A 17762-nucleotide genomic window follows, 5' to 3' on the forward strand; every position below is an offset into this window, starting at 1 on the left:
ATACATGGCTTCCTCCTCCCTGTGATTGCATTAAATTGAAGACAGATGGAGCCATGTTTTCACTATCAAACAAGTCTGTTTGTGGTGGAGTTCTAAGACATCCAGATGGCAAATGGATAGAGGGTTTTTGTCGAGAAATAGGCCAATGTAGAGCTTTAGAGGCTGAACAATGGGGATATCCTAGAGGTTTAAATTAAGCTTGGGAGCTGTGTTTCAAGAAAGCAATTTTGGACTCTGACTCCAAGAGCTTAGTTGAGATTTACTCTTCAAAATTACAAGGCATGCTGAGCTATGATTGGGAGGTCAAGATATATGGTTGGCTGAACTTAATCACCACAGTCACTCATCTTTGTAATGAAGGATAACTTCCGACACTTTGTAACTCAACTGATTCCCTAGCTGGAATATTGGCATGAAGTGGCATATTTGAATAATTCTATAGTAATATATCATTTATAATAATAATGTCGTTCTAATAAAAACTAAAACATATTTGAATAATCAAAGAGCGAATATGAATCTGCAGCAAGTAGAGGATAAAAAATGAATCCTAGTTAATTTCATAATAAAATCTACACAGCACATCAATCATTTTATGAATAATAACTGTACACATTCCATCCTTTGTGTTTTCTCAACTTCAATCATAAAGGTCAATTACAAGTATGTCCAAATCCTAGAGCTCCCTTTTTCTCTAATCTCATTCAAATAAATACATTTACTTATTCATAATACAATAAAGAAAAAACATAACTCTTGCATGCACTCACTGTACATACACTAAACAGATCAGATTATACACATAAAATTCCAACATAAAGATCCAAAATCTGACCATTAGTTACATGCATAATATGAGCACATGCAAGAGAAAATCCCATAATTATATGTATATGTAGATATATTGTCGGTTAATGCTGTGACTCCTTTTCAAACGTAAAGAGAAAGATAGATATATAATAGTCGGCCTCCGGTTTATAAGATTCCCAAGTCAGAAGTGGGACCTACTATTATATTTCTATCTCTTTTTTCGCTTCGGATCAAACCTTAATTAGAATCCACACCAAGAAGCTTTGGATTTTTCATGTGAGGACTACATTTTTCTGTCAAGTCTTCCTTTGTTGGAATGATCCATAGCTAAACGAATGAAGGGAGAGGCATGGTCACCTTGAACAACCAAGTTGGGAATAAGTTGAGGAGAGCTTTCTGAGTTACTATGATGTCCCAAATGATGATCATAACTTATGTAAGGAGAAGGATTAGTGTAATAGTCCACAAAAGCTGCGGCTGTTTCTTTATTACCTATGATCGCTGTACTGTCATGGATGTTATTATCGTTGTTTAGTAGTGTCCCTTTTGTGTCAAAAGGGTCCTTCATAATGGAACCACATTGTCTGGGTTGTGTCTGGAAGAAAACCTTGGAAACAACTAACTCTCCATCCTTCTCTTCCTCGTTGGTTCCCAGGTGGTACTGATGCATAACCCAGTTGGTCTTTTCTGGTTTCTTCTGTCTGCCATAGTTGGTGTAGAGAACGAGGATCTTCTTGAAACCTTTGACGGCACCATTACATAGGACTGGTCTTGTTTTGCCTGTTTTGTGCCACCTTGTCTCGCTTCCTTCTTCGTCTGTGTGAACCTTTCTTCTCTTTCTGGTTCCTGTTGTGTATGCCTTTGAAGGCCTGTGAAAGAAGTGCCGGATCTGTCCATCTTTGCTTACCCCTACATCACACAAACACAATATATGTTTTGTATGTATATATCTGTTTAATTTAATTCTTCCAAAAATGACATAATGTATAATTGGTACTTCCTTCTATCATGAATGTATGAGCTAAATAACTAATCTACAGAAAATATTAAAAAATTAGTTAAATTATTTATTTGTTAAAAATACGTGTTAGTTTCCTGAAATATCCTATTTAATTATTTGTACTAGAATCTGCCTCTATTAATGCAAATCCTTTTAATATGCAATCGATAAGAATAGTTTGAGAGAAAAAAAAATCATATACTTGAGAAATGAAGTGAATTAAAGTTTTATATTTAAGATCAAAGCAAACCCTTCAATTAGCTTGTACATTTAGGACTAAAGGGAGTATCTAATTGAAGGAGAAAAAAGAAATACAGGACTCTAGAAACTTTTCTTTAAGATGATTGAATTGTTGGTATAGTGAAATTTCAGAAACTAGAATATTTTTATATAGACTAAAAATTTAAGTACGATGAGGTAGCTAAAGAATCACACCAAGAAAACATTCTAAACAGTTGTAAACATTTGATTTTGTAAAAGTCAAACCTCATCACCAAATAGGACACCCTCTTGAAGAGTAAAAAGGCAGCAACATACCCAGTTTATGTTCCTTGGTGATGTTTGAAAGTTAGTTGACTACCATGTTTAGAATCATGTAGACACTTTACCATAAAATAAGAAAAAAATTACAACTAAAATTTTTTGAATTAAATTTTTTTGAATAGTAACATTAATTAGATCTGTCAAGAACAATTAATTTTAACATTGAGTCTTAGAATAATTAAAAAAAATGAAAAGACATTGACATATATCTCTTTCTAGATAGTTAATGTAAGATAAGAGGCTAATTTTAAGTTTGGTAGGCATTCCACTTCAGGTGATTTCTTGTATCACAATTAAATGAGTTTGTTAAAAGGGGTCACATTAACACTTCCATGTGCATATTTTAACGTTTCTTTCAATATAACATCTCACACTCGCACTCCTAAATACCTCCATAAGTTTCTCTCCTGCGTTATAAATACAAGAAAAGACCAACTGAAAGAGATATTATAATTCTTAAGCTATATTAAAATCTTTATTATTTATGTATAAAAGTTGGTCTAATTAGTGGTAATGCGGCTTATTAGTATTTGACTAAGGGTGTGAGTTTCCCTTTTGACAGCAAGACCTTTTTCATGAGTAAATTGTAAATGTTTTTTTAGGTGGAATCAGGGTATCTCTAAGTCACATTGAATTTGAAACTAATCCTTTTTAGGCCAGGAGCAGTTAAGGAATAGCTCTCTCACCAAGTATACTTCTTAAGACTCGAATGCATATTCTCTTCCATACAGGAGTGAGGTTGCTAACAATAAATTGTAAATGCTTTTATGCCTTAAGAACTACTCTTATCCAGACTATAATGAGCTCTTGAACCCAACTTAAATAATTTTTCTTAGAAAATTTTCTTATCTTTTCATTCCTAGCTAGTTTATTTTCTCCCCCAAATTTTGTAACTTTCTTTTATATGTTGGCTAAATTACACAAAATTCCTCTGAATTTTGAATCATAGACTAATAACCCCCCTTAACTTTTAAAACTTAGTAACAAGTCCATCTAAATTATTGACTTTGTATGGACAAACCCTCATCATTAATTACATATAACCTCTCAATATATTTTTGTGTGTATATAACCTCAAACTTAAAGTCACATGCATATAGCCTCCTAAACTATGATATATGTGCATATGAATATTGAACAAAACTACTGGTAGAGGAGTTATCTGCATAAATATAAGAGTTTAGAGGGATTTATTATAAAGTTTCAAAGCTTGAAAAGATTATTTATGGTTATGTATAACTTTGCTGGTTGGTGGACTTGAGAATATCTCTATTGAAAATTAATGTGTTATGTAATATTTAGTGTCTCGCCAGTCATTCTCCACAGCTTTTATTCCTTATGAGGAAAAATCATTTTCATCAATAAAAGCTGAATCCTATGTGGCAAATTCCCTGCATAATGGCACATCAACTTGATGTGAATTGGGAATTTAATTTCCTATTCATTACGAAATAATGAAAAAAAAAAAAGCCCAAGCCCAAAAAAAATAAAGGGAAAATCCTGCCAAAATACTTCTAAAATTTCAAATTCCAAATTAGAAATAACTACAAAAATATATTGTCATTTGCTTTTCAAATATTATCATTATCAATTATTATCAAAATGTAGTAAAAAAGGTGATTTGAAATGTTAAAATTCAACGGTATTTTTTCGGGATTCCCCCAAAAATCAATTTGATTGATTTTCAAGTGTTTTTTCCTATATGGTTGATGCCGTTTTTCTCACAATTTTTTTTACATCTTTATAAAATAAAAGGAGGGAAAAAAAGAATCTTGATATATCCTTGCTTGAGAATCAAGATTGATATATCTTTTTAAGTAAAACCTGGACTTGCATCTTTTATTCTTCCCAGCTAGTCTAATTGTGTTAGCCCTTTTCTTTTACCTTTTGAATATCCCCCCTTCATAATTAGTACGTAATCAAAGAATTAATTTTTGTAATATCTCACAGATGTTTTCTTAAGGATCTAATTATAATTAGCCCTTTTCCTTAAATGGCAATCAAGAGGTATATATATCTCAAACACAAGTAAACAAAACGATTAAGCAACAATATATAATAATAAGACCAAAACACGAATAATCATAGTTAACAACAACATCATGTGTGTGTGTGTGTACCTGGAAGCTTTTCTGGGTGAGTATAACAGATGCCATTTTCGCCTTCAAGCGTTGGAATGAACTCATCAATGAGAGGATGAAGCTTACGCACATCAGACAGAACTTTGGCCTCCAAATGCTCCAATATTTCTTGATCGTTTGGATCAAATTTCACTCCAGCTGGAAGCCCTGGAAGCTCATGAATCCCAGCCTATAGAAAACCCAGAAATTATCAAATTCAAACACAAAAGAAAACAAAAACATGTCAACTTCTGAAACATAAATAACACAACCTTAGCTTGTCAGAAAAATTATACTTATATACCTACCTGATCTTGGAGTTGAATGTTATGGCCGCATGAAGGGCAAGTAACGGTTCGAATCTCGGAGGGTTTTGCTGCGACGGCTTGTTGATTATTAACTGAAGCAGCAGAAAAAGGAGTAACAATGGAGGGCGAATTAATCATCTGAATCGCCTTATTATTACTATTATTATTCTGCTCCTCTTCGTCTGATGACTCGTTGCACCATGTCATCTTCTTCTTCTTCTTCTCCTTCTCCTCTGAATCACTTGAGCTTCAACTATCTTATTATTACGCCCACACACACCCAGAAGCACAGAGAGAGAGAATCGTAATAAATAAATCAAAACCAGAAGAGAGAGGGGGGAAGAAGAGGAGGAGGAATAAAGAAAAGGTAAAGAGATGGGAAAGGAGTATATGTAGGTTGTCTCTTTTGGAACACGTTTTTGGGCCAAGTAGAGAGAGGTTATCGCCTTCTTCTTGCTGCTGTATGTATCAGATATGGCTTCTCTGAGAATGATCCAAATGGTTCGATGAATAATATTTGTTCGTGGCGTTACGAACCGTTGGCACCTCACGCCCACACAGAGAGAGAGAGAGAGAAGGCAAAGGGTGTAAGCGATAAAAGGAGAGCGAGAAGCAAAGGGCGATATAGAAATAGGGAGGGGGTTGCGGCGATTGCTTGGACGTCAAGTCTTGGAGGGAGAATGATCCTGTGCATACGCGTGTACCACGCGATGCATGCACTTCCCTTGGTAGCTTTCCCAAGGTGACACATTTTGTAGGGCCTACTACTTACTTTTTTTCTCGGAATATTAATTTAAAGAATGAAAGAATAAAACAGCTTGAAAAAGCACCTAAGTTTTTACACTCAAGTTATTATGGTAGGTGAAAAAAAAAAAAAAGAAGTAAACTAAACAATTTTAACCCTTGAACCCTTGAAGGGTTTTATCATGAAAAAATTGCAACAAAAAAAAAACGTGAAAGTTGTAAAATCACAAATCAGAACTCGTTGCAAGACTTGTATAGGTTTTGATGATAATTGGATGTTAAATGACAGCAAATTTTTGACAAAATACTTGATTTGCAATTTCACAATTTTCACCGTCTTTTTTCTTTTATTATTATTATTAGTCTATCTTAAAACATTAGTTCTCATAGGTATAATAGTATTAAAATCAAATAAAATGTCATAAAAAATATTAAAGTGGTGATATGGACTTATCAGATAGCATCTAGTTGGATACTGTGTGAATAATAAAAGGAAAAAAACGAACAAATCTTCAAAACGCAGCAATTTCACCCCCTCCTTTTTCTTCATTACTTTATATTTCAATAGCTATTCACTTTGCTGCATTCTGTTATTCATACAAGATTTAGTCATGTGCCATTTAATGAGTCCCCATTACTATTTTTAATTCCATTAATGACGCTTCAAGAAATTTTAACACAGTTACATTTTGAAGAACTAACATTTTAAGACAAGCTAAATTTTAGAGATGAAAATCACAAGTTTAAAATTTGAATGACCAAAATTAAAATGGGTCTAAATTTCAGAGACTAAAAGTTATATTAATCCTTGTTATTATTACCGTGAAAATGCCAATGGATTTCTATAAGTCATCACAGATGCCTCGTTAAATTCAGGCTAATTTGAAATTGTATTAAAGAAAATGAGCATTGAATGATGGTTTAATTTCATGAAAATTTAATGGTAAAAGTTGTTACATTAAAATACATTTATGAATATCTTTTCTGTCATGACAGATCATAATTAAACATGAAATAATATTTTGAATGTTTTTAAATTTATTATTAGATGTACACTCATTTAAGAAAAAAACGAATTAAATCGTATTGATAATAAAGTAAATCATATTTTAATGAATTATATAATAAGATAATATTATATATTCCCAAATTCATATATATTGTCAAAGGAAGAATTTTATAATTAAATTTAATTGAACCAAGTATGTTGTGTTTTAATTTTTATACTAGATTTTCATGTGTGCGAATTCAACATTCGATTATGTGAAGATTGCTGAACAAGGGAGGTGTCATCTTCCATTAACCATAACTGAAATTTAACATTACTTGTTGTCTCGAGGTTTTCAGGCAGATGTCATGCTTTATGGAAAAGTTCACGTATGATCTAATAATTAAACTAACCCAATATATATAAAAACTTTAGAATTATTCAAGAAAACTACATTTAGTTATAATGACTTTATATAAGGAGCCCAATTTAATGAAAAAAAGTATGCACGATTTGCATTATTGAAATATGTTTATGTAACATATAAAATTATAAAGGGAAAATTGCCATGAAATCTCAATTAAGGAACATAATTAATATAAAGTTTCAATGACAAGAGAGTAGGTTGCAATGACAAATTTAAAGGTAATAAATGACAACTGCTCACTTATTATTGGAACTTACTAGTAATTATTTTTTTTCTTGGGATCTTATTATAATTCTCCTAATTATAAATGAAAACAACACAAGGGTTAAGTCAATTAAATTAAAGAATTCAATATCCTATAAACGTTTGGTCAAAAAAAATCCTATAAATGAGTCTTGAATTCAAGTTTTGTTAGTTTAAAAAAAAAATTTAAGTTAGAAGAGTTTCTCTCCGTTTAAGGCCAATATCGAGATATTGAAAATCGGTTGTTAGACATAATTGAGCCATGGTTTTTGGCCAGAAAAAAAGTTCGGTCGAGGTCACCCTAGTCATGACTTAAAAAACATAAACCATACAATACACAATCCAACAAAATAAAGTTATCAAAGCACAAATCTACCAAACTGCTATTACTTTTATAACTCAAAACAATGTCATTCCATGCTCGGCCAAAAAAAAAAAGGTAAAATGACTCAGTTAATGCATTCAAAACTTTTAATCAGACCGGTCAAGGAACTCATTCACCGGTGCGTGACCAGCCGACCTGGGTTGGACTACAACTTAAATCCAAATTAATTAGCAATATCAAATAGTGGATATATAGTTGCCGATCGACAGGAGTAATTTTTTTCTTCAAAAAAGAAGGGGGGGAAAAAAAGAAAAGAAAGAAAAGAAGAAAAGGGAGGTGGTGAGTAAGAGTGGAGATGGGGCAATGAGCTGATTCTTGGGAAGACGTTTCACCTCTTCAAAGAGACAGTTGGGAATTTAGCTGTTGTGTCAAATTTGAGTGCCCTTAACGCTATATATTCCCATTTTTACAGACACATACCTACGAACTAACCTTACAATTATGTATTCTTCATCTCCAATACATTCTATTCATTCCTTCCTTTTCACATTGCCTTTTGAATTAGTTGATCGCATTAATTATTTTATTAATATCTAAAATTGACTACGACTTCAATATCTCAACTAGCTGTTTATTCCAATATTGTCATATTATTTCTGTGCCAGGTTCAACGAAACTGCATTCAAATAATGCCGTGACTTTATTATTAATTATCCTATGGGATTTTGAAACCAATTCAAGTAGGTCAAAATAAATATTTTTTTCTATTTTTATTATTTCCTTTGTTGCGTTTATATTAACTTTAATTAGTTTGAATGTGATAACATGATGTTTTTCTTAACTTGAATTACTTGTCATTTATAAATTCATTCAAGTTTAATTTTTTTTACTTTGCTTATTTGACTGTGCTAGATTTGAGCATTGTTGAATCCAATTCGAACTCGAGATTTCATATTAAGCGGCCAAAATCTCTTTTACTACGACATCTATTGGTTTATTCAAGTTTGATTTTAATTAGTCACTTAGCTTAATTTGTGATAGATTTTCTTTCAACTTTAATTCTTTTCCCGATTCGTTGGTTGTTTTTCTTGTATGCTTTCATTTTTCAATTTATGTTTGTGCTGTTTTTGCATTCATCTCTATACTTTTTTTGTATTAATTATTTTATTTTATTTTACTGACCAGTGTGAGTTTGCTGAATAGCACGGAGCATACATATACATAAAATAAGAATTTTCTTACAAATTTTACAGCAGCGACTTCTGGTTTAGCTTAAGGCCATAGGCCTAAATTAACATCGAATAAAAGAAATTAAAAAAGAAAACAAGAATAAATTGTTCAGAACTATTAAAGCGGTGCATTAATTAGTAGCTAATAAATTAATTTCGGAAAAAATTGGAAAAAAAAGTCTTCCATTAAAAATTTTATTGGTAAGAAAAACATAAATCAGAATATCGATACTTTGTATAAAATTTGTTCAGATTTTTTTCACCAATCAACTTTCTAATAGCTTTCTCTTCATTTTTTTCTTAATTTCATGGTATGAATAACATCATTCAATCTTCAATGAGTTGTACACATTTAATCCATATTTAATACCATAGGGAATCTATTGCAACATTAAATAATAGATGATGATACTTCTTCAACGTGTTTTGATTTTAGCTTAGGGCGCACGAATGTTACAGTCAGCGTCGTCTTCAAACGAAACGGCAACTTCTTCCAACATACGACACTTCCACGAAAACGCGACGCCGTCTTTTTCGTATTATTTTTTTTATTCGTTAAGCGACGGGTCGCGGTGGTGCGGCGATTTGGTCAATTCATATTGACGATTGTATGACGTGGAGGTTTATTAGTGGTTGGATGGTCGAGAGGTGCAGAGCGGTGACATGATTACGAGCACAGGTGAGCGAGCCGACACGTCTCGGTGAGCTTCTCGAAGAAGCCACGCAAACGAGAAGAAGCTTAAGAAGGAAGCTTCTTCGTTTTCTGTTTGGCTTTTGCATTGACCTTTAACGTACCGGAGTTTTCAGGCCGCAAATTAGGAAATGTTTTGCTGGCAAAAAAACAAAAGAGAGAAATGTTTTTTTCCATGACTTATAAATAATTAAATATCATTCTGCATGGTGTAAAGTTAGGAAAAAAGTTTTGTAATGATTTACTCCCTACAATGTAATACTACTGTATAGGACATTTTTTATGTGTTATTGTTTCAAAATGTAGTACATGGCATGGGTTTAAGAAATTTCTTTCTTTCTTTTTTAATATAATATCTTTCTATTTTACATCTTTCAAATGCATAAAACTGGTCTAATTATGTGTATGGATACTGATATACTATTCATGGTACTTAATATGAGAGTTAAATGATTAATTCAGATATATTAAAAAATTATTTAAGTTCATTTTTCATAATAAATATATGTTAGCTGTCCTAACTACTCTCTTTCAATATTTGAGTACTGAAATTAGCTCTTGGTTGGAAACCCTTACATTCAACATAGATATTTTGCAAAAAAGAATTACAAATTTAGGTGAGATTTTATATTTAGGAACAAATTATCAATTCTATAAATAGCTTTCATGTCAAGGAACACAGATAATATTGATATTGATGACGATGATCTAAGTCTTTTCTCAAGCCAATGAAAAGGGAGGATTTTTTTATTTATTATTGTTTTAAATATAAGATTTAGTTTGTAGCGTAACCAGATGTGATAATAAGTTTGATTTTTGCTATTGGTAGCCCAGTTTAATTGACTTTTCTTGTACAACCGATGATTTTTTCATGATTTTGTAGTGTTTGGCAATATCTAAACTCGTTTTTTCCCCTGCAATACAAAATTTAAAAGAAATGAGTTTTATTGCTTGCAAGTTATATATTAGTATTGAAGATTAGGCGAGCCTATCTTTTGCGATGCTATGTGCATTATATAATTGGAAAAAGTGACGTTTTTGTGAATTATCTCGATTCCATTTCATCAAATTAAGGGAGTGTTTGGCAACCTCCAAATCATTGTTTTAGAAGCATTTTTTCGTAAAACAAGGTAAATTTCTCCTCATATTTACTTCGTAAACCGTAAAAGCACTTCTGAAACTATAGTTTGGTTTCTATCTAAACACCTCCTAAAACTTATAAATAATACAACTTGTTTTTTTTATTTGCACAATTAAACACACTACGCACACAAATATATGCCAGATTCAAGCTTGGCATCTTACTGTGGGTGATATTGTTATTGGAGCAACTTACCGTTGACAAGTAATGTAATTTGTTATAAATTTGGTATTTGATAATTGAAGCTGATTTTAATGTTTTTTCATCTATAACCATTTAAGGAACTTTTTATCTCATTGTGTTGATCTCACAAGTCATATCCACAACGACTAAGAAGTCTTCCTTCTTTCCTTATTATATTAGTCAGAAAAAAAACCATTTACTTTTACCCGAAGAACAATACTTATATCAAATTGCTTATATATATTATATCAGGTTGTCCAATCACATATACACATGTATCCTATTTAAAAGTATTAATATTTAATAGTATTTAATTATAAATCCACATGAAATAAAAATCGACACATGTTAATGTATTATTGAAAAACTTGACATAATGAATATAAAAAACTGAACTTAAGTTTTCTCCAAGGGAAAGCCTATTTATCAATAATTGAATAATTAAGTTTTTATTAACTTATTTGTATAATATCTGTAGCTAATTTTAAATTAATGACAATTTTTAAATTAGAAGCACATAATTAATTGTTATGATGGAGGATTGCGAGGATAAGCCTGAAGAAGTTGTTCTACACGTAAAGGAAGATCTTGCTGAAGAAGGCGGCTTCAAACTTTTCTCTGTCTTTTCTTTTATTGGTTGATTGTCTATTATAATTATTAAAAATAAAAGTTCATGATAATTAGTATCTGGGACGTTCTAGAATTTTCATCCATAGTGGGCATTTTCCTTCGATCAATTTCACCATGGAAAAATGTTTTAAAAATATGATAACTTGAATAAAAAAATCACCAAGTATCTCGTATGAATGTCATAAAATAATTAATATAAATTAAAAAATTAATAAAAATTTGCACTATCATGAGCCATATAATCATTGGACGGTAAGGTTATAGGACGGATCTAGAGGAGGCAACAATTGGTTGCTCCCTATAAGGAAAAAAAAACCATAAACACTTCAATTGGTCATAGAAAAAAAACTGTGTTGCTAACTCATACAAAATTTTAAAAGAGTACATTTAGCCCTACGCTCCATGTTTTGTTTTCAATTTGGTCCCCGATCATCATGTCTTAAATATGCTGTGCTACCAGTAGGCAATTTGTTAGAAAGATAAAGGATCACCTAAGATGAGTTCATTTGTACGTAGTTATGCGTGGTCAAACGCATAAAATTATTATCAATACTGCCAAAAAAAAAAAACTCACTCGCATCCTCTTAGTAAAAAGTGTAATTTAATTTGTTGTAATTTTAATTTTTTTGCCATAACTTAGAGTATTCTCAAGCCATCTTAGGCTTGAGATTAATTTCTATCGGGTAAAAAACATTAAGATTAAAATCCTCATAACAAGTATGTTTCTTGGAATTCGAATTTATATTATGCTCCTTGCAGGGATGAGATCGCTTATTATTTCAATCAACAGCTTATTGGTAATTTGTCACAATTTTAACTATCATATTGTCATGATTAAAAGCGAACCATGACAATTTCAAATGTGAAAATCACACACTCATGCACATAAAGAGGAAGAGGAAATAAAGACACATACACGCTTGCAAATATTTAATATCGGGCTCAAAATGGAATTTCATCCAAATGTAACGGATCGTATTACTGCCAAGACAACTAGCTGTTCATATTTATTCCATTCTTTTGAAAAAGAAGAGAGTTTCATGACTAAAATTGGAGATATATGTGACTTCTTTTAAAAGAAATATTCTTAGGACAATCACCTTGTGTAGGGTGTGAATTTGAACTTCTTTCCTCTCGTATTTGTTGTCCTTATATTTTGATGATTATGATATTTCGTTGGATGTGTGGTATTGATTTGTGTTTCAATAAGTAATGTGAACGTTTCACCCTGAAAGAGAGAAATTCTAACCGTTATTGCCCACATTTTGTCCAATTATTTATTATTATCTTTTTTTTTATTATCATGATTTACCACTGCAATTTTTTTTTTTAGCTCAAGGTATTCACCGCTATGATAATGATTAATTAATCTTCTGGCACCGTAAACCTCTCCAAGGGGCTTTAGTGCTCGCCACAAGCTAGGAATATAACCACTGACTAAAAAACCTGACTCAGTAATAACTATGCTAAGACTTGTGGTTTCACCACTGAAAAAATACTTTCGTTATTATCATATGTTGACTTTCAAATGGAGAATAGTTGTTATGGTCAAATTTTCAAATAATAATGCCCCACAAATTATTAATAGAAAAATACAAGGTTCCGAATAAAATTTTAGGTAAAAATTCGAAACTTTTAAATGTATAATATCATTCATGTGGTCTATATTATACACTTTTTTGGTCCTTAATACAAGATTTATTTAACTAATTTAATTAGACTAAGAAAATTAGCTAAGTTAGTTAATTATAAGAAATATGACATGTTTTTTTTAAAATCATAATCATCTTTTTTAATATCCTATCTCCTTCACTTGTATGGTTGAGGAGTATCGATGGGAGTAATTTAGAAAAAATTTATAAATATAAGAAATAGGTCTTATATTTAGAACCAAAATTAACTTAATAATTAGATCTTATATTAAAAACCGGAAGAGTAATAAAAGGTTTAATATATATAGATATATATATATAAGGTTCGATACTTGGGCATCAAGAAAAAGAAATCATAAACCAAGTGGTCCCGTATTTATGACATGCCCCATAACCAACGCGTTGAAATTTTACCCAATCAGTTGGATTAAATAAAATAATAGTTACTTTTTTAAATAAGGTAAGGTAGATCTAGTACTACATAATGTTTTGTAATACATCCAATATCCTAAAATATTTTTTGATATATCTAGCTCCGTAATTTTTTTTTTTGCTTTGATTCTAAATGCACCAAAAATATTTTTAGGTGCTACATGCACCTAAAAAAATATTTTAGGGTCTTGGATAAACAAAAAAATACTTCAAGATGTTAAGTGCATTTATAAAATTACTTTAGGCTATTGGATGCACTCAAAAAAAATACTTTCGCATGCTGAAATTTTTTGGCCTGAATTTCAGAATTTTGGATGCACTTTAACTCTTTTAAAATAAAATGTTACTCTTCCGGTCCTAAATATAAAACCCTTTTCATGGTGTAATACACCACGAAAGGGGTCTTATATTTAGCACCAGAACAGTAATTTTATTCAAACAGAAAAAAATCTTAAATTTTTTTGTCGAAATTATAAAAACGACATCTAATCTAACTGTTTAGATATACTTGTGTAGGCTTCTTTCCCCCTATTACATGGCTACATGCTACCTTTTTATTAAGTAATTAGTTTCTTATAATATCCTTTTAGTTTATATTCCTATTTCAATAGCTTTAATATGAAAAATATAATTTAAATTGTAAAACAGTTTTTAATTTATTTTCAAGCGAAAATTTATATTAATAGTAATGTAAAATATAAAACCGTATGAAAAGCTATAGTATTATTAACAAGCTATAACCATACTTTTCATTACAAGTTTTTTCCCCAGACATGTGGGACCTGTCCTAAGTCCTTAGAATTAACAGCTATATTTTTAAGTTATAAATTCAAAGTATATTTAGAATATGTTGATTATTACAAGATTGATCATTAAGAAGACATTATAATTTTTCAGAAATTAAATTAACTTTACACTAAAAATTTCTCAAACAGACATAGGGTAGAGCGGGCCAATATATCTGATTCCTCATCTGGTTGCTGTCACAAAAGTCAATAGAGAATTTATGAATTTCCATTTACAACTTTACTAAGAAAATCCATTGTATTTTCAAGTTATCATTTTACGCAAGACATGACCAAATAATATAATAATAAATATTCTGCAAAGACTCGCCGGTCTTTAATTTGTCGACCTAGTCAAAGTCTTTTTGTGGAAATTGCCATCTCCACATTATCTGATTTACCAAAGCATTGTCAATGCGAATAAATTGATCTTTTTGATTGGCCACGTCATAGTTCTGAAATCGATTGGATTGGATTTTACATTAGTTTTTCCTAGCAGAATCTAAAAATGACATCTTTTTGAATCAAAATAAAAATGGCAGCGTACCTATGCTTTGTTGCTTTAATAATTTTGTTTTATTAGATTATGTGCTGTTTCCACATAAATATTTCATTTACATATAAATTAGTGTCTTTTTCTTGAGTATTTGGATCAAAGTGACGCCAAAAATGTGTATACAATGTGAAGGGTGATTGGACAGCCCATAAAAGATGAAACTCCTATATCAACATCTAGGTATTCCCTTGCTTCGATTCAATATTTTGAATTATGCACATAAAGTATCTTTTTTATATGCACAACCTTGAGCCACGTAACAAGTTTATTCCTATCTTAAATATAAATATTAGTTTATTTTGCCTTTCAAATTTATAATTTTTTACTAAAATATTTCTATTAATTATAAATAATAAAATGTTTTTATTAAGAGATAGATACAATGCGCATGATTAAAAAATGTATTTTAAAAAAACCAACATGTATTTGTTACAAGTAATTTATTTAACTAATTTTTTTAATATTCATAAGTTAATTATCTTTATCTTATATTACTACTGTATTTTGCCATCTTACTTGATCAAATAATTAAATTTGAAGACTAGAACAATCTACTAATAGACAAAAAAATTTCAAGAGAAATGAGCAGTGTTTGGCCGTAAAGGAAAAACTAAACCGAATTACTATATGATTTGATATGAAAAACGATGGGCAAAATATTTATGTCCGTTATCGCATATCTGAAAAAAGGCTTTTTTCTGTATTATTAATCATGGTCCCTTTTTTTGTTTGGTGGTCAAAGCTATTAATCATGTTTTATATTTATCAGAAAGTGCAATGTATAATATTAAACGGCCACCCCAATGACAATAAAACCTTTTAAGATTATATATACTATCATTCTTTTACCTAAAAATTGTACTATAGACATTTAGTTTACGTATAATTATTTTAGTATACAAAATTTAGTTATATTATAAAATTCTCTTAAATATATATATGCAAGTTAGTCCTCCATTCATTTTGGAAGAACATGTAATTAAAAAAGAGAGAGAAAAATCGCAAAAAATAACAATTGAATTTTAAAATTCTAATTCAAGAATTATTACAAAAATATTTGTTAGTTAGTCCTCCATTCATTTTGGAAGAACATGTAATTAAAAAAAGAGAGAGAAAAATCGCAAAACAAAAAAATAACAATTGAATTTTAAAATTCTAATTCAAGAATTATTACAAAAATATTTGTTATTTTATTTGCTTTTTCGAGTGTAGTTATTTTTTTTTTACAAATGTAGTAACTAATACTAATGTGAAATTTTAAAATTCAATAATCATTTTTTAAAAATTTTTCCAAAAAAAGTTATAGTCTATTACTTTTACTTTTAGTAATTAATTATTTGGTAATTGAATTATTAATTTTAAACATTTAATGTTAAAATATGAATAAATATAATCATTTACCAAAAGGATAATTAAATTATTGGTCAACTCAGACTTTGAACTTAGTCGATGTTGGTTTTTTTAATAATTTGCATTCTTAAAATTTACAATGTTGAAATTTGCTTTCGAGGGTAAGAGACCAAAATGCCTCCCAGATCTGCAAATCATAATTTAGGACCTTAAGGTCATGAAATTGTTAGAAAACTAGCATAGGGCTAAACCTTATAGCAAAAATACCTACAAGCCTCAATTCAAAAAAGAAAAGAGCAAAATAATAACAACCATGCAAAAAAGTAACAACACTTTAACTTATCAAGTCACAATAACAACTAAGGCAATGACAACTAATTTCAATGAAATTTCTTGTTAAATGTCAATGACAACGACAATTTAATAAGTAACAATTTAACTTATTGAATGATATCAACTAAAAGAGGAACAACTAATTTCATTGGAGAGCAATTGAGTCATTTCGCAAAAAAATAATATCAAAGTAATTAATCTCTGAATACTTCATAGTTATTAAGTCATTTAATTTTGAGGGACTATTTAAAAAACAATGATTAAGCAAAATAATTGCGTAAATAAGTGAAAGTTTTGAGACTTTTTGGTTACGTGAAGACAAGAAATTTTCACTTTGAGGTAAAAAAGAAGGGTCGTGTTCAGAGGGGAAAAAGGAACCTTCAACACCATGTGGTGGTCATTGGCATGGGTAAGCAACTCACAAAAACGACAATGAAAAAACAATTATTGAGTGAGAATCAATGACTTTTCATACAAACATAGCAGCTGGGAAAACTTAATTATTTTGGATATTACATTTAAGTTACAGTTAAAAGTCTGTATATGAGATTTCCATCAACGCAAAAAAGTGATGTGATTGAAAGAAGCGCTCGGCATTAGAAAACCTTCCCCCGGGGGGGATATTAAGAAATTAAAATAAATTGATGTTTTCTGGATTTTTGTGTTTTTTGTTTTCTTGAGAAAGAACACATATACTGATTGTTTTTGACATCATTCCTTTGTAAGTTTTAACGCAGAGAAACTTTTCTTTTCTTTTCTTTTTATTAATCATGTATTTTTTAATTAGAGGCTTGTTTAAGACACTATTAAATACTAAATATAAACACTTTTTTAATAAAATTTGAGCATTAATCTGAGAAACAAACTCTTTTACTAAAATTAGCTCTGTTAGTCAGATAGAACTTTTTCCTTTTGACTCTGAAACCAAAAGTTATTGTTGTGTAAGCTCATGATACAAACGTAAATAAAAGGAGCTTTTATAGCTTTCATTGTATAAACTCATTCCATGCACAAGCTGGCCCATTAAGCTAATAATTTCTCCTGTTTTTTTTTAATAACAATACTTGAACACAGACAAAAACTTTAGCCTGAAGATTTATTTGTTAATTTTTTTATAGTTGACAAATGATCATAAGATTCTGAATTTATTTGTTAATTTATGATTGCACATTGTGGTGGATGAACATAAATGTGCTATGTCTTTCAAATTTCTTGAGTTCGGTTTGATTATAAACGAAGAATTAACTTAATGTATGTTACACTTCTAAGGAA

The 17762-nt window shown here is 30.2% G+C and overlaps 1 protein-coding gene across 1 annotated transcript; it reads right to left on the bottom strand.

Moving 5' to 3' along the window:
* Positions 1-558: 558 nt before the first annotated feature.
* LOC114724386 (NAC domain-containing protein 73) lies at positions 559-5341 on the bottom strand. The gene is made up of 3 exons (XM_028910721.1): positions 4782-5341; positions 4474-4663; positions 559-1719 (listed from the first exon to the last, which is right to left on the bottom strand). The coding sequence occupies exons 1-3, from the start codon at positions 4986-4988 to the stop codon at positions 1094-1096; spliced, it is 1023 nt and encodes a 340-aa protein (XP_028766554.1). The 5' UTR covers positions 4989-5341; the 3' UTR covers positions 559-1093.
* Between the last annotated feature and the right edge of the window lie 12421 nt (positions 5342-17762).

This window comes from Neltuma alba, unplaced genomic scaffold, assembly GCF_004799145.2.
Source record: "Neltuma alba isolate B1F8T4 unplaced genomic scaffold, ASM479914v2 tig00012187_pilon, whole genome shotgun sequence".
In the NCBI taxonomy this organism is placed as follows: domain Eukaryota; kingdom Viridiplantae; phylum Streptophyta; class Magnoliopsida; order Fabales; family Fabaceae; genus Neltuma; species Neltuma alba.